Source organism: Eurosta solidaginis, chromosome 4, assembly GCF_040869045.1.
Source record: "Eurosta solidaginis isolate ZX-2024a chromosome 4, ASM4086904v1, whole genome shotgun sequence".
Classification (NCBI taxonomy): domain Eukaryota; kingdom Metazoa; phylum Arthropoda; class Insecta; order Diptera; family Tephritidae; genus Eurosta; species Eurosta solidaginis.
Genome location: NC_090322.1, coordinates 179,352,721 through 179,376,055, shown reverse-complemented (window position 1 = coordinate 179,376,055; position 23,335 = coordinate 179,352,721). Strand labels below are relative to the sequence as shown.

Below are 23,335 nucleotides of genomic sequence, written 5' to 3'. Positions count from 1 at the left end.
CCGTCTAGCAAACCGAAGATCATGCATTCAAGCCCCGGAAAAGCAACATCAAAAATTTAGAGACAAGTTTTTCAAATTAAAAAAAGTTTTTTCGATCGGTGTCGTCCCTCGGAAGTGATTTGGCAAACGCTCCGAGTGTATTTCTTCCATGATAAACTTCTCAGTGGAAACTCATATGCACTCCAGATGCCGTTTGAAGGCGACGTAAAACATGTAGGTCCCGTTCCGTCAATTTATAGGGAAAATTAAAAAGGAGCACGACGTAAATTGGAAAAGAAGCTAGGCCTTAAATCTTTTCGGAGCTTATCGCGCCTTGTATTTTTTTTTTTTTAATTTATCACATATAACGGTTAACGAGAAAAAATAATTCGCTCTATTACGAATGTTTTTTTAATGTGTGATTTATTGCCTGAGGTTTATATTTAAAATTGTTACTTTGTGACCCAAATAGGTTTCGGGAATGATAAATCTCGCGTCAGGTCTATTAGAATTAACATAAACCAAACATAAGGGTCTGCAAATAATTTTTAATCCTTAAAATTTAAAAATCACACACCGTCACGATTGTATATTTTTGGGGTCATACAAGGATTTTTTTTTAGATAATTTCGGGATTGTTCGTGAATAGTTTTGTGGCAAAACTGTTTTTGTAGTAGTTTTGGGATCATTCTGGGACTATTTTGAGATAATTTCGGCATTGTTTTAGTTACTATTTCGAGATAAATTTCATGATTGTGTTTGGGAACATTTTGGGATTATTTGCCCGATTATTGCGGGAGAGTTTCAGAATTATTTCGGAACTATTTTGAGATTGTTCAGAGACATCGTGGGATAATTCTGGAGCCATTTTGAAATAGTTACGGTATGATATTATCGAATATTTCGAGATAATTTCGGTATTTTTTTGAGTTATTAAGATAATTTCTGAAAATGAAACATTATCGGACTGTTATTGGTACGGGATTGTAATCGACGAGCTATCGGTTTGTTATAAATAACAGCTGTTTCCGAAGAGTTGTATCGATTGGCTATGGAAAAGTTATAGATTGGGATAGAAAAATTATCGATTTGTTTTTTTGGGCAATACTTAAATTTTTTTATAGAAAACTTTCGATTAGTTAACGGTAAATATCGATTTTTATCGAAAAATTATCTACATATGTCGCAAAAATATTAATTTTTTTTTGGAAAATATCGGTTTTTTTTATCTAAAAAACGTTATCTATCTAAAAAATATAGATTTTTTTTAATTAAAAGATTATTTCTAATCGAAAAAATATCGATTAGTTATGGAAAGTTGTCAATAACAAATCGAAATTTTTTGGTAGGTAGTCGATATTTTTTCTAAAATAAATCGATATATTTTGTATAAAAAATCTATAACTATTCGATATTTTTTCGATAACACATTGAAAACATGTTGATAAAAAATCGATAAAAATTCGATAAAAGCCGGTAATTCATCAATACGTTTGCAGTTTTTTTGGTGCTCTGACCATTCCTTTTATTTTGCTTGTAAAACGGTCGTTCTTTGGGAAAAATTGAAACTAGCAGTACCCGTAAGTAACAGTTATTTAAAGAGTGACAAGTAAATAATTGTTTAAATTTAAAATATCAGTTCCGGGAATTGTTTTTTGCGATCTTTTGCAATTACACTGCATCTTATTAAATTTTATACACTGTTAAAAATTTTAGCCCAAATTTCTAGCCATACATCAGTTTATGCATTTTTTTTTTAACTTTTTTACTAAATTGGAAACCTTCCATTATAGTTCTGCGTGTTTTACTGAAAACCAAGTCTAATAATAACAACAACTTTCACATTAAAGCTCGAACTTTTAACAGTGTACAAAGTAGTTATTCCATTTTCATTTTCAATTATTTCAAAATAATTGCAAAGTTATGTGCTATGTTAATTAAGTGCACTTGTTATAACGGTGCAATATCTCTCTACTGCTCTTTGTCGAATATTCATACACAAATACATACATACCGGCATTACAAACAATAATGCGCTAGTTCATATTGTGAGTCTAGTTTCAAATGCGTTTTTAATGAGACTCTTTTAGTGGATTTACAAAATTCGTTTACTTAGCAACATTTGCATTTTAGTAATTATTACAACAAAAACAATTTTCATCTTTATTATTTATCATTTAATGGCTTGTACCTCGTTAGGTAAAAAGTACCTATTTTTATAGCAAAAAAACAATCAAATCATATTTTGTGCAAATTTAGTGTGAAACGAAAATTTTAATAAGAGAGTGAGGGCTAAATGAAATTTTGGTTTAATTGTAGTCAAAATAAGAATATTTATACAAAATAGTAATTACTGCTTACAACTATGCACCTACTAATTAGTTTTCGTTTTTTTTCTTTTATGTTATCTTTGCAGAGGCTGATTACACACTGGATGATTCATTTTGGAATGAAGAAAGTCCTGTCGGTAAGTTGAAGTAAAATTTTGCAGTAAAAATATGTATAAATTTGAAATCTTTAGCTAAAAGCTTATGTAAGTTTAGTTTTACTACGTTCATTTCAATATTATATACACTGCACAGCAAGAGAAGAGCAGAGCATATTTGGCCTATAGCAATTGTGAAAAACTAGACTGTATCCGCCGCTCCATCCGGACGAAGATAACAAACATATACATAGAAAATTGCGGCATAGCCTCGCTGCTGTAAACACTTTCCAAACTGTCCAGTCCACCATTAGGATATCCATATATAAATAGGCAAGTTGGTTGGTAATGTTGTACTGTTCCGTCCATGAGTACTTCATATATGTAGATTAATAAGTCCGTAGTGTTACTTACTTACTTAATTGGCGCTTAACCGCCTAAACGGTTATGGCCGTCCAACAAGGCACGCCAGGCGCTCCTTCGCTCCGCCAACCGGCGCCAATTGGTCACACCAAGGGAGTTTAAATTGTTTTCCACCTGGTCCTTCCAATGGAGTGGGGGCCACCCTCTACCTCTGCTTCCATAGACGGGTTCCGGTAGAAACACTTTCTTGGCCGGAGCATCATCTTTCTTTCGCATAACATGGCCTAGCCAGCGCAGCAACTGCGTTTTGATTCGCTGGACTATGTGGATGTCTACGTATAGCTCGTACAGCGCATCATTTAATCTTCTTCGGTACTCGCCATCGCCAACGCGTAGAGGTCCATAAATCTTTCGAAGCAGTTTTCTTTCGAACACTCCCAAAGCCGCTTCATCTGCTGTTGTCATGGTCCATGCTTCTGCCCCATATAGCAGGACGGGTACGATAAGTGACTTGTAGATCATGATTTTCGTTCGCCGAGAGAGAACTTTCAATTGCCTACCTAGTCCAAAGTAGCATTTATTGGCAAGATTGATTCTTCGCTGGATTTTAGTGCTGATCTTGTTGCTAGTGTTGAAACTGGTTCCCAAATAAACGAAGTATTTTACTATTTTGAAATGGGATTCCGTAGTATTACCAGATGTTGATTTAACGAACGAACTGAAAAGCTCTATCATTAATCAAGAGCTATGTATGGTTTAAAATAACCCCATCCTCTTGGCAACTTGCTTCTCCTAGATCTGATAGCCGTATCACTCTCATTAGCTGTAATTCCAGCCTGGAAAGCACAAAGGATGAGCACAAAACGTTTTCCCCTCCAACCTGCCATTAAAAAAAAAATGTTTTAAAATTTAAGTACAGCGCTAATATATTAATTTAAAAACGGCACCACTAGCAATGACAAAGGCGTATTTATACTATGATGATGTTAACACTCACACTTCGAACACAGTGTTTTGGTGATGTTGTTATGCTGTAAAAAGCCAGTAGATTTAATGCAAATGTTTGTTAGAAGTTAAACACGAGAGTCAGCGAATATGACTAAATGTGTAATTTCCTTTGTTGATATTCAAAGTGTTTACAAAAACAAACGAGAATATTGAGTTGGGGTAATAATTCGTTTTGTCGGCTGAAACAAATATTGCACTATACGCTCGCTAATAAAATGCAACAAACTAAAGTGATTTTAAACAAAACAAAATTAAATTAAATAAAAAAAAATAAAATTAAATTAAAAAAAAATAAAATAAAATAAAATAAAATTAAAAAAAAATAAAATAAAATAAATTTAGTTAAAACAGAAAAAAAGAAAAAAATTTAATGAAATAAAGGAAGGGAAGGGAAATAAACGGAAAGGAGAGGAAAAGAAAGGAAATAAAATGAAAGGAAAGCAAAGCAACGGAGGGGGAAGAAAAGGTAAGTAAAGGAATGAAGACACAGTTATGAAGGTGAAAGGAACGGAGATGAGAGGAAAACAAAGGAAAGGAGATGAACAAAAAGGAAAGACGAGAAAGCAAGGATATAGTGCATTCTGTTGTAGTTAAATTTCAACCACTGGGCGAACTCTAATTAACATGAAAAGTCTTTAAATCATTCCAAAATGAATACGCAAACAACTGCGAAAAAATCCGAAAATAATCCCAAAATGATACATAGGTGGTTTAAAAATGATCTATAAAACAATTAGTTTCAAAACAATGCTCAACACAATTCTAAAGTGTTTTTGAAAACAATCTTGAACTATTATGAAGATGATCCTAAAACGGTAAAAATACACAGAAAGCTACGATGGAAGTCTTAAGTTAATCGTAAAGTAGAATTGTTAAGGACATCACTTCACTTAAAGACACTAAAGTAGAGGTGGCAATATCGACGTAAATTTATTTGAAGCGCATTTATGAAGTAGCTAAGTTTTATCTTTTTTGCTAAATTGATTCTCTATCTTTTTCTTGTATTGCTGTTTCAGTCCTATTATATAAAGTTCCTTAACTTACCCTTACTTGATCTACATAGATATGTAGAGTAACAGGCGAATGTACATTAGGGCGAGACAAAAAAAATTCAAATTTTATTTTTTGTATAACAAGTATTAATTTATGAGCTTTGGGTTGTGTTGTTGTGTTAAACATTTCTTCTAATTTACTTATTCCACTGCACCCGCAAATTTATTTACAATTGAAACTTATTATACCTTTAATGAACATGAAATAGTATATTAACTTTGGTCCGATGTTTGTAACGTTGAGAAATATAGAAGATAGACTCACCATAAAGTATACCGAATTTATCAGGGCGACGAACTGAGTTAATATAGCCATGTCCGTCCGTCTGTGCGTCCATCTATCTGTCGCAATTTCTCCCTTAATTTCTAATATAAAAACTTTAAACTTGATGATATTTATTCTAATATATCATAGAAGATTACCTGAAAAAATCACTTTGATCGGAGCTAGATGTATATAGTATATACCTATCCCATACAACCGATCGTTCAGATAGAAAGATTTTTCGCCATTTCTCCCTTAGTTTTTAATATAAAAACGTGAAACTTGGTGATATATATTCTAATATGTCATGGAAGATTTCCTGTAAAAATCATTTCGATCGGAGCTATATATAATATATATCCCATACACCCGATCGTTCAGATAAGGGGGTTTTTGGCATTTTTTATTTTATATTTATCTCAAAAATCGTTTAGGTATGCACATGTGTTCACTATATATTTCTTATCTTATACATCCGATTATTTGGAGATTTTGAACGGGATAAGATTACTGTTCAGCCCCATTCATGAAAGGTATGAAGTCTTCGGCACAGAAGACATTCCCGTCCTTACTTATTTTTATAATAAAGTTTAGCAGCGATCTCAGCTAATGTTGACCTCTTCCACCATTTGATCCTTGTAAACAATGTGATGAATGTCATAGCGATCAAACAAACACAAACTGATATTTTTTTAAATGTCTGGAGCTTTCTGAATTATTTTGAGTTTGCAGGTTTTTAGCTCAATCAGTTATCGAAAGTATGAGTCTCTGAAAATTCGCATTAATTTTTGACAATTTTTTTCTATACAAAAGGCTAAGATAACACGTTTTTATTAAAATATGCATTGAGAGTACCCCTAAGTAAACTTGTAGCAGACATATGAAAATCTAAGATTTTAATTAGGAAAATCCCTGCAATACATCAGATGTTTTGCTTGAAGGAAACTCGAGTTTCAAGATATGCGCGTTTCATATGGAAGAAAATATAATGCACCCTTCGGAAAAAACTGCCGGGTGAAGGCACATTCGTCCAACTAGGTTAATTCCTAGTGGCTCTCACCAAACCATGTACTTTCTCTGTTGAACGCAAGTACGAATATACCTCTGCCAATCAGTCGAAAAATCGTGCACCCAGAAATATAAGAAGTCTTCTTTGCACTCCTAGACGTCGGCAAAAAAAGTGATGAAGCGGCTTCTCTACCTCCTTATTCTGACATTTTCTGCTGAAGAAGCTTTTTAGTATTCGCCAACGTCAGAGCATTGGCGCAATAGCGCAACGGCCTATATTCCCACAGCATATTTGTTTAGCTTGAAAAGGAAGCTAGTTGTTTTCCCACCCAAAACATCGCCATAGGGATCTTGTGGGTTAAATCATCCTGGATGGTCCACAGCAAGTCGATTTTCTTAGGAGAGAACCCAGCGGTGGTCACATGCAGCTGTCCGCCTTGCTTATAATGATTTAGGAACCTTGTTTGGCCATCTCATCTGCAAATTCATTCCTTTCAATATCGCTCTGCTCTGAAACCAAGCAAAGGAAGTCACTTAGGTTCGTTAAGGAGTCTAGCGAGGCTCGAAATTTCCGTTTGGTCATCAAATAAAGTCTGGTAACACTTTGGACGCATTCAGTTTATGTGAGGTCTTTATAGACCCGCCAGTTCAACGAGCTTAAAGAGATACATTGCAACAATATTATGTGGCCGTAACATTAACTTGCTTTTTTTTTTGGTCCACCCTAATATAAACATAGGTCGAAGAGCGAAACACTTGCACTGAATATGTACGAATGGAAATGTGTTGGTGCTTACATTAATGCTAATGTTGCCATAAGCAATTGCCATAACATACATTGAAGCGCATATTGCTTAGCTTTCGCCTCTTTAGTGGCAGTTTACATTAAGCACAACACCAGCATGTGTTAAATTATTGCATACGAAGTTGCAGCATACGGTTGCAAGCATGACGTCACAAACAGTATCTCATTAATGTGTACATAGAACTTTTTTTTTGTCTTCAGCAGCAATCTGCCATTGTAAACAGTTGGTGGCGCTTAGAAGTTGTTTTGGCTAATGGCGTTTGCAATTAATTTTGTTGTCGCTGCTATGGGTAGGGTTATGTAGTAGATAGATGTAGTTGATGTTGAAGTACAAGACACGGATATTGTTACGTTATTGACGCTTGTTGCACGGCACTTTGTAAGAACGTGCATTTAGCTGTCGAACGCTTGGTAATTGCTGCAGCATACTTCAAGGATCTATGGAAACGTACTTACTACGACAGTGTTGCTTTTATTTGGGCTGCAAAATTTATTTTGACAACCATCTTAATTTGGTTTATGCAGGATATTTATCTACCTTTTAGCTGCTTAGGTTTTGGCATTGTTGTTTTTGTTATAAGGGTTTGTGATGCATGTTGTTCTGTTTTTGCAACATTAGCGTTGTTTTGTTCACTTAAGTATACGCAACTTAGCACATTCATCATTTACTAGAGTTAACAGCGACAGTAGTGGCAGGCAACAATTCCTACAACAACTGCTATGCCAATGGGTTATTTGTAGGATTATTAACAAATACAACAACAATTGCTGCAACAAGCAAGGAGTCCTAAGCTTTGATGTAAAACGTTTTTGCTTTGAAATCAGATTTAGCTTTGACCAATTTGCTTTCTCTGTCATGGAAAAAGGAGCGCAAAGGTGGACCCTGACGTGATCGGTAGCATCATTAACGAAAAAAAATTGAAGTTTTCTCGGTAAGGCAGCTAAGTCACCGTTAATGTAATATAGTGTATCTATCTTTGATACAACACAGGGGCAACAATGTCAGAAGGGGCAACAATGTCAGAAGGGGCAACAATGATTGAAAACGCAGAAAGAAATTTAGAATAAACGAGAAGAAAAGTCTTCTTTCAGCAAAAAAAATCCACACTCTCTTTCTCATACCTGATGTATTGTCCGACATCAAGGACGGTGTCGAGAGAAGTTGGAATTAATTTAAGAGTATCCAACAAAAAAAGGTTTTTTGAAAGATTTGCTAATAATGGTACCAACGGTGTGTATCGGAGAAGATAAAATATTATTTGCATTATTGGAGTAGTTGAAAAGCTCCATTCCACAAAACGTTTCTATCGTTATCCGAATTCGACAGCATAGGACTGAAAACCCCTCTCACTGAGCTAACAAATTCGAATCTTGTAGTTATTCTTGTCCAAACATTAAAGCGTGCAACAAAATGACCATTAATAACAGATCAAAATTTACACATTTACATCGAACTTCTTCTCCAATTGCCTGACGCTTAAAATTGGAGGAAAAAAAAAAATCCATGGGCATTGACGATATCCGGGAAGTTCTATGGTCATGAAGGACTGTGATTCCAAACAGGGGTTGTAGGGTCTTCTCTTTCCACTCTTAACAAAAGACGCTAGCACTTATATGAGAACAATTGTAGTGCAGAGAAGATGGATATGTTGCTACATCGAAATTAGGACAACATATCGTGACATGGCGTAACTTAAAAATGCAAAACTAAACACAGGTTAAAAGAGCTGAATTCGCCGAGCAATTAAGATTTCACATAGATTCAATCTGTCCATAGTTTTACCAGAATTAGTTACAAAACGAACGAAGAACCGTAATTTGGTACTAGAACTTATGTTACAAGACACTTTCGTCCTTATATAGAACCTAGCTTAATTGCTTCCTCGAGATCTGACAACTCTGCCGCGCCTATTAGTGCTCAACATTTTCTTCTTCCAGCCCACACTTTCCACATCTGCTGTTACTGACGAGGTATTATTTATAATCATATGACGGCAGAAGGCAGTGTACAGTTAGTATGCTATCTTTACAGATATTAACAACTTTGTAAGTCTTATATATTAAGAATTGCATTCGATCTTAGAACTTTTGCAGCTACGTGTTTCTATCCACGAATTTCGTTCTTGATGGATCCTGTCTTTTTTATTTCTATAATAAAGATTTCTACGTCTGTCATAGATTCATTGACTGTTGCACCCACATTTTGCAACTCATCTGCCTTTTCGTTACCTTATATCCGTTTATGATCGGGAACACAATATGGATGTATGATTGGGCGTTTTCGATGTCCCTCTAAGGCTTGTTAGCATTCTAGGCTACCTCCTGATGAAGTAGTGTGCATGTAGTATACCAATATATGCATTGGCGCGACTGCTGCTCAAGCTTCTTCCAGAATTTCTGCTGCTTTCTTTACGGTTTAAATTTCCGCCTGAAAGATATTGCAATGATTCTGGATCGCACTCTAAATAGTAGCCCGTCTTATTTTATTTATTTGGAAGTATCAGCATACATGTGTATAGGGTGTTCTGTTTAACATAACATAACAATATATAACACAGCAAAACATACCATAACATGGTATAACCTAGTGTAACAAAACAATACAAACCATAAAGCAACATAACATAAAATTAAATATCATAACATAACATAACCTAACCAACAAAACAAAACAAAACAAAACATAACACAAATTTAAATATCAGAACATGACATGGCCGATAATAGGATAATATACAATAACATAACATACCATAACTCAACATAACATATCATACCATAACTTAACATAACATTACACAAATTTACATAACGACACATAAAATAACAAAAGAAAAAATAAGTTAAACAAAAATAACTTGACATAACATAACATAGTAAAAAATAACAAAACACAGCATATCCAATGTAGTAATTAAAACATTAAAATGATCAAACACAACATAACGTAATATAATGTGAAAAATCGTAACTTAACTTAACATAATATAACATATAATGACATAATATAGTTTAACGTACGTGGATGCTAATACATTTATGCAAAAGTTCAAACTTAAACGTCAACTACAAGTAATTTATTACAACAACAATATGTTTCAAACGCTTTTTCATATTATCCGTCGTGAGCTAAGAAATATTATCACTTTGCTGTAAACTCCAGTTGAAGTGTTTCTTTATTGTTATTGCATTGTTGTAGAAATTAGCCTTAGCAAGCACTAAAGCATTTGCATGAAAGTTTCATTTACTTAGTAGCTCTGCATTTCAACGATATTGGCACAGGTGGCGTTTATATTCATTTAACAAAAAAAAAAGATGTTTGGGCTAAACGTTTGTAGGTACATATGTATATTTGCATACAACGGTACATATATATACATGTATATTGCGCACACTGCAGTTGTGTTAAGAGTGCCACTTATTGTGCTGCTCTCTTACTTGCAAGACTGTTAAGCCGTCAGCTTTTGTCGGCTTTTTGCTTTGACTAATGGCTATTTCTTAATACAACTTTGTAAGTTAAAGCTCGATGTATTCTGGGTTGGGAGTTATTCTTAGATATTCGTGTTCGTTTGAAATTTGTGCGGAATGCTTGTGCGTAAGTGCTTAGTATAAAACTCTAAGCATATGGTGTAATTATACTCAGTTGAGCAGAGCTCACAGAGTATATTAAGTTTGATTGGATAACGGTTGCTTGTACAGGTATAAAGGAATCGAGATAGATATAGACTTCCATATATCAAAATCATCAGTATCAAAAAAAAAAATTTTGATTGAGCCATGTCCGCCCGTTAACACGATAACTTGAGTAAATTTTGAGGTATCTTGATGAAATTTGCTATGCAGGTTCCCGAGCACTCATCTCAGATCGCTATTTAAAATGAACGATATCGGACTATAACCACGCCCACATTTTCGATATCGAAAATTTCGAAAAACCGAAAAAGTGCAATAATTCATTACAAAACACAGATAAAGCGATGAAATTTGGTAGATGAGTTGAGCTTATGACGCAGAATAGAAAATTAGTAAAATTTTGGACAATGGGCGTGGCACCGCCGACTTTTAAAAGAAGGTAATTTAAAATTTTTGCAAGCTGTAATTTGACAGTCGTTGAAGATATCATGATGAAATTTGGCAGGAACGTTACACCTATTACTGTATGTACGCTTAATAAAAATTAGCAAAATCGGAGAAGAACCACGCCCACTTAAAAAAAAAATTGTTTTAAAGTAAAATTTTAACAAAAAATGTAATATCTTTACAGTATATAAGTAAATTATGTCAACATTCAACTCCAGTAATCATATGGTGCAACAAAATACAAAAATTAAAGAAAATTTCAAAATGGGCGTGGCTCCACCCTTTTTAATTTAATTTGTCTAGGATACTTTTAATGCCATAAGTCGAACAAGGTTTACCAATCCTTTTGAAATTTGGTAGGAGCATAGATTTTATGACGTTAACTGTTTTCTATGAAAATGGGCGAAATCGGTTGAAGCCACGCCCAGTTTTTATACACAGTCGTCCGTCTGTCCTTCCGCATGGCCGTTAACACGATAACTTGAGCAAAAATCGACATATCTTTACTGAACTTAGTTCACGTACTTATCTGAACTCACTTTATCTTGGTATATAAAATGAACGAAATCCGACTATGACCACGCCCAATTTTTCGATATCGAAAATTACGAAAAATGAAAAAAAATGCCATAATTCTATACCAAATAGGAAACAAGTAAGGAAGGTTAAGTTCGGGTGTAACCGAACATTACATACTCAGTTGAGAGCTATGGTGACAACATAAGGGAAAATAACCATGTAGGAAAATGAACCGAGGGAAACCCTGGAATGTGTTTGTATGACATGTGTATCAAACGAAAGGCATTAAAGAGTATTTTATGAGGGAGTGGGCCATAGTTCTATAGGTGGACGCCATTTAGGGATATAGCCATAAAGGTGGATCAGGTTGACTCTAGAATGCGTTTGTACGATATGGGTATCAAATGAAAGGTGTTAATGAGTATTTTAAAAGGGAGTAATCCTTAGTTCCATAGGTGGACGCCGTTTCGAGATACCGCCATAAAGGTGGACCAGGGGTGACCCTAGAATTTGTTTGTACAATATGGGTATCAAAAGAAAGGTGTTAACGAGTATTTTAAAAGGGAATAATCCTTAGTTCCATAGGTGGACGCCGTTTCGAGATATCGCCATAAAGGTGGACCAGGGGTGACCCTAGAATTTGTTTGTACGATATGGGTATCAAATTAAAGGTATTAAGGAGGGTTTTAAAAGGGAGTGGTGGTAGTTGTATAGGTGGTCGCCTTTTCGAGATATCGCCATAAAGGTGGACCAGGGGTGACTCTAGAATGCGTTTGTACGATATGGGTATCAAATGAAAGGTGTTAATGAGTATTTTAAAAGGGAGTAATCCTTACATCCACAGGTAGACGACGTTTCGAGATATCGCCACAAAGGTGGACCAGGTGTGACCCTAGAATTTGTTTGTACAATATTGGTATCAAAAGAAAGGTGTTAATGAGTATTTTAAAAGGTTGTGATGCTTAGTTCCACAGGTGGACGCCGTTTCGAGATATCGCCATAAAGGTGGACCAGGTGTGACCCTAGAATGCGTTTGTAAAATATGGGTATCAAACGAAAGATGTTAATGAGTATTTTAAAAGGGAGTAATCCTTAGTTCAATAGGTGGACGCCGTTTCGAGATATCGCCATAAAGGTGGACCAGGGGTGACCCTAGAATTTGTTTGTACAATATGGGTATCAAAAGAAAGGTGATAATGAGTATTTGAAAAGGGAGTGATGCTTAGTTCCAGAGGTGGACACCGTTTCGAGATATCGCCATAAAGGTGGACCAGGGGTGACTCTAGAATGCGTTTGTACGATATGGGTATCAAATGAAGGGTGTTAATGAGTATTTTAAAAGGGAGTTATCCTTAGTTCCATAGGTGGACGCAGTTTCGAGATATCGCCATAAAGGTGGACCAGGGGTGCCCTAGAATTTGTTTGTACAATATGGGTATCAAAAGAAAGGTGTTAATGAGTATTTTAAAAGGGAGTGGGCCTTAGTTCTATAGGTGGACGCCGTTTCGAAATATCGCCATAAAGGTGGACCATGGGTGACTCTAGAATGTGTTTGTACGATATGGGTATCAAATTAAAGGTATTAATGAGGGTTTTAAAAGGGAGTGGTGGTTGTTGTATAGGTGGTCGCCTTTTCGAGATATCGCCATAAAGGTGGACCAGGGTGACTCTAGAATGCGTTTGTACGATATGGGTATCAAATGAAAGGTGTTAAAGAGTATTTTATGAGGAAGTGGGCCATAGTTCTATAGGTGGACGCCATTTAGGGATATAGACTTAAAGGTGGATCAGGGTTGACTCTAGAATGCGTTTGTACGATATGGGTATCAAATGAAAGGTGTTAATGAGTATTTTAAAAGGGAGTAATCCTTATTTCCATAGGTGGACGCCGTTTCGAGATACCGCCATATAGGTGGACCAGAGGTGACCCTAGAATTTGTTTGTACAATACGGGTATCAAAAGAAAGGTGTTAATGAGTATTTTAAAAGGGAATAATCCTTAGTTCCATAGGTGGACACCGTTTCGAGATATCGCCATAAAGGTGGACCAGGGGTGACCCTAGAATTTGTTTGTACAATATGGGTATCAAAAGAAAGGTGTTAATGAGTATTTTAAAAGGGAGTGGGCCTTAGTTCTATAGGTGGACGCCGTTTCGAAATATCGCCATAAAGGTGGACCAGGGGTGACCCTAGAATTTGTTTGTACAATATGGGTATCAAAAGAAAGGTGATAATGAGTATTTGAAAAGGGAGTGATGCTTAGTTCCAGAGGTGGACACCGTTTCGAGATATCGCCATAAAGGTGGACCAGGTGTGACTCTAGAATGTGTTTGTACGATATGGGTATCAAATTAAAGGTATTAATGAGAGTTTTAAAAGGGAGTGGTGGTAGTTGTATATGTGAAGGCGTTTTCCAGATCGCGACCAAAATGTGGACCAGGGTGACACAGAACATCATCTGTTGGATACCGCTAATTTATTTATATATGTAATACCTGCCAAGATTTTAAGGGTTTTTATTTCGCCCTGCGGAACTTTTTCATTTTCTTCTACTTAATATGGTAGGTGTCATAACCATTTTATAAAGTTTTTTCTAAAGTTATATTTCGTGTCAATAAACCAATCCAATTTTTTTTTTAAATTATCTTCTTTTAAAAGTGGGCGGTGCCACGCCCATTGTCCAAAATTTTACTAATTTTCTATTCTGCGTAATAAATTCAACTCATCTACCAAGTTTCGTCGCTTTATCTGTCTTTGGTAATGAATTATCGCACTTTTTCGGTTTTACGAAATTTTCGATATCGAAAAAGTGGGCGTGGTTATAGTCCGATATCGTTCATTTTAAATAGTGATCTGAGATGAGTGCTCAGGAACCTACATACCAAGTTACCTCAAAATTTACTCAAGTTATCGTGTTAACGGCCATGCGGAAGGACAGACGGACGGCTGTGTATACAAACTGGGCGTGGCATCAACCGATTTCGCCCGTTTTCACAGAAAACAGTTAACATCATAAAATCTATGCCCCTACCAAATTTCAAAAGGATTGGTTAATTTTTGTTCGACTTATGGCGTTAAAAGTATCCTAGACAAATTAAATGAAAAAGGGCGGAGCCACGCCCATTTTGAAATTTTCTTTTATTTTTGTATTTTGTTGCACCATGTCATTACTGGAGTTGAATGTTGACATAATTTACTTATATACTGTAAAGATATTAAATTTTTTGTTAAAATTTTACTTTAAAAAAAATTTTTTTTTAAAAGTGGGCGTGGTCCTTCTCCGATTTTGCTAATTTTTATTAAGCGTACATATAGTAATAGGAGTAACGTCCCTGCCAAATTTCATCATGATATCTTCAACGACTGACAAATTACAGCTTGCAAAATTTATAAATTACCTTCTGTTAAAAGTGGGCGGTGCCACGCCCATTGTCCAAAATTTTACTAATTTTCTATTCTGCGTCATAAATTCAACTCATCTACCAAGTTTCGTCGCTTTATCTGTCTTTGGTAATGAATTATCGCACTTTTTCAGTTTTACGAAATTTTCGATATCGAAAAAGTGGGCGTGGTTATAGTCCGATATCGTTCATTTTAAATAGCGATCTGAGATGAGTGCTCAGGAACCTACGTTCCAAATTTCATCAAGTTACCTCAAAATTTACTCAAGTTATCGTGTTAACGGACGGACGGACGGACGGACGGACGGACATGGCTCAATCAAATTTTTTTTCGATCCTGATTATTTTGATATATGGAAGTCTATACCTATCTCGATTCCTTTATATATGTACAACCAACCGTTATCCAATCAAACTTAATATACTCTGTGAGCTCTGCTCAACTGAGTATAAAAAGGGATGAAACATGGTAATTGTATTGGTTTATTGGCGCAAAATAGAACTTTAGGAAAAAACTTTGTAAAATGGGTGTGATACCTACCATATTAAGTAGAAGAAAATGAAAAAGTTCTGCAGGGCGAAATCAAACGCCCTTGGAATCTTGGCAGGAATACTGTTCGTGGTATTACATATATAAATAAATCCGGTATCCGACAGATGCTGTTCTGGGCCAAACTGGTCCACATTTTGGTCAATGTCTCGAAAACGCCTTCACATATACAACTACCACCACTCCCTTTTAAAACCCTCATTAATACCTTTAATTTGATAACCATATCGTACAAACACATTATAGAGTCACCCTTGGTCCACACTTATGGCGATATCTCGAAAAGGCGTCCACCCATGGAACTAAGGTCCACTCCCTTTTAAAATACTCATTAACACCTTTCGTTTGATACCCATATCATACAAACACATTCTAGAGTCACCCCTGGTCCACCTTTATGGCGATATCTCTGAAAAGGCGACCACCTATACAACAACCACCACTCCCTTTTGAAACCCTCATTAATACCTTTAATTTGATACCCATATCGTACAAACTATTTCTAGGGTCACCTCTGGTCCACCCTTATGGCGATATCTCGAAACGGCGTCCACCTATGGAACTAAGGGTTACTCCCTTTTAAAATATTCATTAACACCTTTCATTTGATATCGTACAAACAAATTCTAGAGTCAACCCTGATCCACCTTTATGGCTATATCCCTAAATGGCGTCCACCTATGGAACTATGGCCCACTCCGTCATAAAATACTCTTTAATGCCTTTCATTTGATAAACATGTCATACAAACACATTCCAGGGTTTCCCTCGGTTCATTTTCCTACATGGTTACTTTCCCTTATGTTGTCACCATAGCTCTCAACTGAGTATGTAATGTTCGGTTACACCCGAACTTAACCTTCTTTATTTGTTTTCCATAAAATTTACGAAAAACCCTTTTACCTAAAAAATCGACTCCAGCGATCACTAACGTGTTGCAGCGATGAAAGTGCGGGTTATGACATAGCTGCTCGCGTATAATGTTGATAATTTCCCTGTTCGCTCGTACTTACTGAGAGCAATATTTTGCTTGATAGGAATAGTGCTAAGAAATAGAAATAAACGTATTATTATTATTACTAGGCCTGAAAGCACTATGATCTTTGTGCAGCCCTATTGTGCATGACCTTTTAGCTTAATTTTGTATCTGGAGGCTTTTGATGTATCTAAGCACCTCTTCGGGATTTTTACTCCATTTCACATAGGGATTAAAAGTCACACCACCTAGATAGGAAAGTCTCTGCCTAGCCAGAGCGACACATTCGCAGAGAATGTGAACCGGCGTTTCATCAGCCAGCTTACAGAAAAGACAAATTTGGGTATGGGATAGTTTATCAGATCAGAACGCCTCAAATTCTTACAGATGCAATAATGGCGACCCAATAATCGATTTGCCGTGCATATCTTAGTTACAAGTGGCTCAATACACTCCACAGCAGTGAGCTGAAATTATTCATCTTTTAAGGTTATTAATGGACTAATCAAAAAATGAGTATTAGCGCGTAAGAAAACAAAGAATATCAAGCACTGATTTCAACTAACACACATTTACATAGTCATGTCTCGTAAAATGAATAACCGCTCATAAGCCACGAAGCAGTTCAGCACTCAATTGACTTATTGAGCAAGAAAGGCAACTGTGTTATCCGAATACACTATTTGGAATAAGTAAGACTAACACCGCAATAAAATGAATAAAGTCATATCAGTCTTCTGACGCTAGTAACACAACGATATACACGACACCAAACTGAATACAGCGCCAAAGTAAAACCGATGATAAACGAAGTATACAGTGTATTACACACGAAATCAAAGTGCTACTGAGCTAAAGCAACTATGACATCAGTTTATACTCAACAACGTCATAAATATATGAGACATATGTGTTACGGGGCACTCGTATGTATTTTCTATTTTATGTGCTAATCACTCATAGTATTCGTCTGTACTTGACTAAGTACACATTTAGACACAATTTTCTAGCTCATCGCTAAGTGCACTAATTTTATTAGTACTCAAAGCAGATCTCTGCTCCACAGCTATGTGGCGTTTGAAAAAACCTACTCCATACCTAAATTACTGACGATAGTGTACATTACTTACTTAATTGGCGCTTAACCGTTTAAACGGTTATGGCCGTCGAACAAGGCGTGCCAGTCGATCCTTCTCTCTGCCAACCGGCGCCAATTGGCACACCAAGGGAGTTTAAATCGTTTTCAACCTGGTCCAGCCAACAGAGTGGGGGATGCCCTCTACCTCTGCCTCCATAGACGGGTTCCGATATAAACGCTTTCTTAGCCGGAGCATCATCTTTCATTCACATAACATGGCCTAGCCTTCGCGGTCGCTGGGTTTTAATTCGCTGAACTATGTTGATGTCTGCGTATAGCTCATACAACTCATCGTTAAATCTTCTTCGGTACTGGCCAATGCGTAGATGCCAAGATTTGTTGTTTAAGAATTAAGTGTGCTCACTGCTCAATCTGCTCCATTTACAGCGGATGCAGTTTGCTTAATACAGCAAGTTAATTGCTAGCTACGGTACTGTGAAAAAGACTGAACCGCAAAGTCAATAAAATAGTTTTGGGAAACCACAAGTAGTACCATCATTGGTGGAAAGAAGTCAACTAAAGCCGGGTTAGGCTTCAGAAATGGTGCGTAGATATAACGTGTTTTCAAGGCAATGAAAAAAAAATATTACCTCTAAGCGAACTCGAAATTATGGACGGTGTTTAAATAAGATGGAAGACCAACTCAGGGTTCAAGGGAAAAGTTCTTCAAAAAATCCAATCTTCGGCGAGTATCGATAGCGCTTTAACAGTGAGCTGTAAGCGCTTTACGCTGATAAGAACATGCTCATCGAATCAAAGCTTTGCTGCGCGAATGCATGAAGAAATGATGGCCCAGAAGTTTTCTTTTCATATAAAATTGGTTTGTTCTTATGGAAGTCAAAGGCTAAGCAATAATAAGTTTTCTATATACCACTATGTTGTATTTCTCTCAACATATCAGTCAGTTTGTTTCATAAAATATGTTACTGTGAAAGAATATGTTCTTTAGATAAGGAGAAGAAAAAGTTTAGAATAAAAGAAACGAAATTGGAGTGGTAAAGAGTAGAAAGCAGATGGTGGAGAGGGAAACGAAAGCCCGCACCTATGGATGAGCGATCTGTTGACAAAGAGACTCCGCCAAAGTAATGTCTTTTTTGGTGTACAACTGTTTATACCAGTCATAAAATTTTCAAAATTATAAGTCCTTAAAGATGAAGAGATAGACCCACTAATAAGTATATCCAAAAAGATCAGGATGACGAGCTGACTTGACTAAGATAAGTCATTCTGTCTGTTTATCCGCCTGTCTTACGCCCGTCTATGCATTTGTCTCTTTGTTTGAATGCAAACTAGTACCTCAATTTTTGAGATATCTTGAGGAAATTTTGGTGAGCTGGTATATTTGGGTGTCCGATCGAACACTTGGCGGAATTGACCGGATCGAACCCGACATAATATATATTTCCCATACAACCTATTTTTCGAAAAAGAGGGTATTTGTCATTTATTCCTCATTTTAACAGCTAAAGGATTTAAATTTCAGAAGATGATTACACATAAAGCATACATTGTTTTCTGAGAAAATCATTAAGATCGGTCGTATATATAATATGTATCCCATACAATCGATTGTTCAGAATTTATGAATTTTTGAAATCACAACACAGCATTCTGCTGTTTATATTTATACTAGCAGACCCGTCAGACGTTGTTCTGCCCCAAATTTGGTCTATCTGCATACATTTTAATAAGCTTTTTTCTCTAACTCTGCCCTCCCCTCTTCACTTCTTCTTAATCATTTTATTCACTCCTCCCTCTGTCTTTTTCGCTTCATCTATCTCTATTTTCGTCTCACTATATCTCTTTCTCAGTCTCCTTATCCTCCCTCTTTTCTCTTCTCTCAAGCGTTTCCCATTCTTCTTCATTCCTTATTGCCAGTCCCAGAAGGTGGTATGTATTTTGTTCCAGTCCCATTCCGAGTTCCTGTCCCACTACGAGTCTCAGTCCCAATCCTAGTCCTAATCTCATTCCCAGCCCGTCTCTGGCCGACTTCCCCGAAAAAAGGATCGTAAATACTAATATAGGCAAATTAAATATACCAATTTTCAGACAAATCGAATAGGACGTATGTAAATAGGTATGTGGGTCAATTCATAATTTTTTCGGATTCGCGTGCATATTTATCAGTTTTGCCAGGTTGATGCGACTAAATCGAATATCGCAATGAAAATTACTTTAAAGCTCTGAGCAACAGCTTTCGTTTGATATCCATATTACACACACTTTCTAGGGGTATCCGGGGCCACGTTTTGGCCTCAATATCGAGACCCTAGTCACCAATAGGTATGAATACTACCCTGTACTAAAGCACTCATCAACAGCTTTCATTTGTTATCCATATTCTATAAACACATTCTAGGGGTACCCGATCCACGTTTTGGCCTATATCTCGAGACCCTAGTCACCCACGGGTACGAAAAATACCCCGTATCAAAGTACTCATAAACAGCTTCAATTTGATGGCCACATTGTACAAACATATCCCAGGATTACCCAGGTCCACGTTTTGATCTGAAGACCCTATCCAGAACGGGATAAGAAGTACCCTATGTCTGTCTCCTGGTTCTAAGCTACCCCTCCACCAATTTTCAGCCAAATCTGTTCATCCGTTCTTGAGTTATAAATAGTGTAACTAACACCACTTTCTCTTATATACATATGTACATATATACATCACATTAGAAACTTCAAAAATAACAGTATTTCTCCACTATTTAATGGATGTTATTATACAATCTTTAAACTTCAATCACTCTATCTATTAAAGAAAAAGCGCATGAAAATCCGTTGCGTAGTTTTAAAGGTTTAAGCATTCAAAGGGACATGGGACAGAAAAAGCGACTTTGTTTTATAATATGTAGTTTTATAATACATGCAAAAATATCAAAAAATAAAACTTGTTTGAAGAATTTTAAGGAAATGTTTAATATTTTTAACGAAAGATTATTTTTCAATAGATGTATGCATCCTTAGCCATTTATGTTAAATAAATATGTATGTACATTAGGCCGGGTCGATTTGTGGGGAGGCAAAAAAATCGCCCATTGCTCTGTGAAAATCATATTTTAGGGATCAAAATAAGAAACTTTGCCGAAGGAACCATACTTCTAAAACGAATTCTTATGTCCCCCCCCCCCCCCCCCCCCCTTTGGGTCGTATGGGCAAATTTTGAAAAATCCCACTTTGAAATGCCTATGTTTTTTCTTTTTGGAGTTTATTTTTCTCTTTAGAAATTTATTTAGTCAGAACATATGTAAATGAAATAATGAATTTAACTTAGTAATAGAAAATAAATTTAAAAAAATTATTAGAAATTAGCGTTTTTACAACCCCATTTTAAAACCAAGGCATCACTGTGACACAATTGCAGATCGTAAAATTGCTTGTGTTGTTTTTTCTAAGCCACCACAAGACACAGCAGGTAGAGTTGAAATTGCCCTACCCAAAAGTTCGACCTAAAAGGGGGAACATCAGAATTCGTTTTAGAGGAATGGTTCCTTCGGCAAAGTTTCTTATTTTGATCCCTAGAATACGATTTTCACAGGTCAATGAGCGATTTTTAAATCGACCCGCCCTAATGTGCATACATCTGTCAAGCTGATATGAGATGAAAATACATACATATGTACATTCATACATGCCTATAAACCTACGCCCGAAGTTAAATAACGCAGCGAATGCTATGTACATATGTACGTATGTGTCGCATCATGCCTCACTCAAAAGAAATTAGCCCGCACAGTTGACACCGATCAATCACACACACGAAATGTTACTTTTGTTTAAATAATTTGGCTGATATAAGAAAGGAATCAAATATTTTTTTTGTATGCAGAACGAAGGTAAATATTTCAAAGTTTTACTGAAAAGTAGAATTTTTCAAATCCATCCTTCCGTTTATGAGTTATAGCTGTGTAAACAAAAATTTTATGATTTTTTAATACATTTTGGCAACTTGCCACGCCCCTATAAAATATATCTTCAAATTATATTAAATGTATCATCTCACGTAGCTAAGCTTTCAAATGCAAAAAACCGTTTTAAAATCTGAGCATTCTGTGTGAAGTTATGTGCATACATGGCATTTAGAGACTTTATTTTATAAGATTTATAGATATATAGATACGGATAGATAGATAGATTTTCACACAGAATATTCTTGGTAGATTTGCATGTTACGTAAGCAACTCAGTGTTGCTGGTGGGTTCTTTGATGAGCAGGTTTGTTTTTGCATTACGCTATTCTAAGAAGCACAATAACAAGATTTGAATGCTAGTTGTTATTTCTAAGCTGGAAGTGTGCCCTTTGTTGTTTAATGTATAAAAACATTTTTAAACGAATTTTCAATTTAATTTATTAAATACTTACTTTACTTTTTAAAACCCTATTAAGTCTTTTCTCGCGAGAGTGGGACTCGGACCCGCACTCCTTCGATGATTGGACGGTTGGCAAACATACTTGATCAAAGCCATGTCATGTTGTTGTAAAACTTTTTTCTAACTGGCTTGCTTTTATTTTTTAAACTTTTTAACCAATAAATAAAACGTAGGTATATATCTATTGTTTAATATCTGAGACAAAACTTAAGAAATTTTAAAGACATATTAGCTTAAAGCGTCTTATTATCCATCTTTGTTCTTGACATATTCATTCGGCGCAGAAGCTAATAAATTTTTTAATTTAAACATAAAATTCAGCAAATTGCATTTCCCACAGCACAAAGAAATCCCTTAAAATGCATCAACAGTTATACGCAGGCAGCAATGAATGCCAAGTAACCCTGTAGGAAAGAAATCAGGCTCTGAACTGTAGCGTTTCTAATTCATTAGCGAATTCAACAAACTGATTGTCTGGGTCCCTTTTTATAGTTTAAAACAAAACTTGCCAATGAAAAAGTGTCAATTGAAAATAAGGTATCTACGTCAATTGTATACAAGGAAGCGTGTGGTGTAAATGCGGGAGCTTTACTTCGATATGAGAGGAGTCATTTGTAAATGAGGGAGCTCCAAATTAAAATGCGAAAGCGTCATTCGTATTTGAGTATAGTCAGTCGGAAATTAGAAAGCGTCATACCGAAATGAGAATAGTCAAATATAAATAAGAAAGCGTCACTATTGATTTAAGAATGATGAATTGTACTTTAAAAAACGTCAAACGAAAATGCGCTAGCGCCCCTTGGTTATGAGGGCAGTTACGTATAAATGAAAAAAAGTCAAATAAAAATTCAAAAACGTCAGTCGTATTTGAGAACGATCATAAATTGACCTTTTGCGGCCCATTTTTTATTAGTGTGGAAATTAGATTGGTCGAGTCAGAATAGCTAAACGTCTACTATGTTAGTAAATTTGTAGCACATAAACGACTATTTATAAAGTCATTAAGGTTAATTCATTAAGCCTTTGCGGCCCATAGTTTTAGTTCGGAAATCAAATTATTTGAATCATAATACCCACAGCGTAAGGTGCAGTCAGAACATTCATCGTGTGCCTAAAGTCCCCTCTTTCCAATAATACCAGGTTTGTTAGTAAAAGATCGTAAGACCTGCACATGATCATTGAGACTTTGCGGCCCCGCGCTTAGTTTTACTCCCGTACTTGTACTGTTGTGGTCCTAGCTATAACTTTTTCCTGAAGAAAATTATAGTGATCTGGCAGCTTGTACGATTTGTTTATTTCCGCATCAGTGCAGCATACCGCAAACCCTATTCCTTATATTACTTTGGAACCATCGGTGTACACGTGTATCGCCTTGTCGCCTTGTCTTGTT

At 35.9% G+C, this 23,335-nt stretch overlaps 1 protein-coding gene across 28 annotated transcripts in view; it reads left to right on the top strand.

Moving 5' to 3' along the window:
* Positions 1-23,335, top strand: part of mmd (mind-meld) — a 1,228,927-nt gene that overhangs the window by 400,963 nt on the left and 804,629 nt on the right. For all 28 annotated transcript variants that reach the window (XM_067784016.1, XM_067784007.1, XM_067784005.1 and 25 more), the window contains one exon: positions 2,396-2,446. In XM_067784016.1, the coding sequence (XP_067640117.1) occupies positions 2,396-2,446 (51 nt within the window). The remainder of the gene's footprint in view (positions 1-2,395; positions 2,447-23,335) is intronic.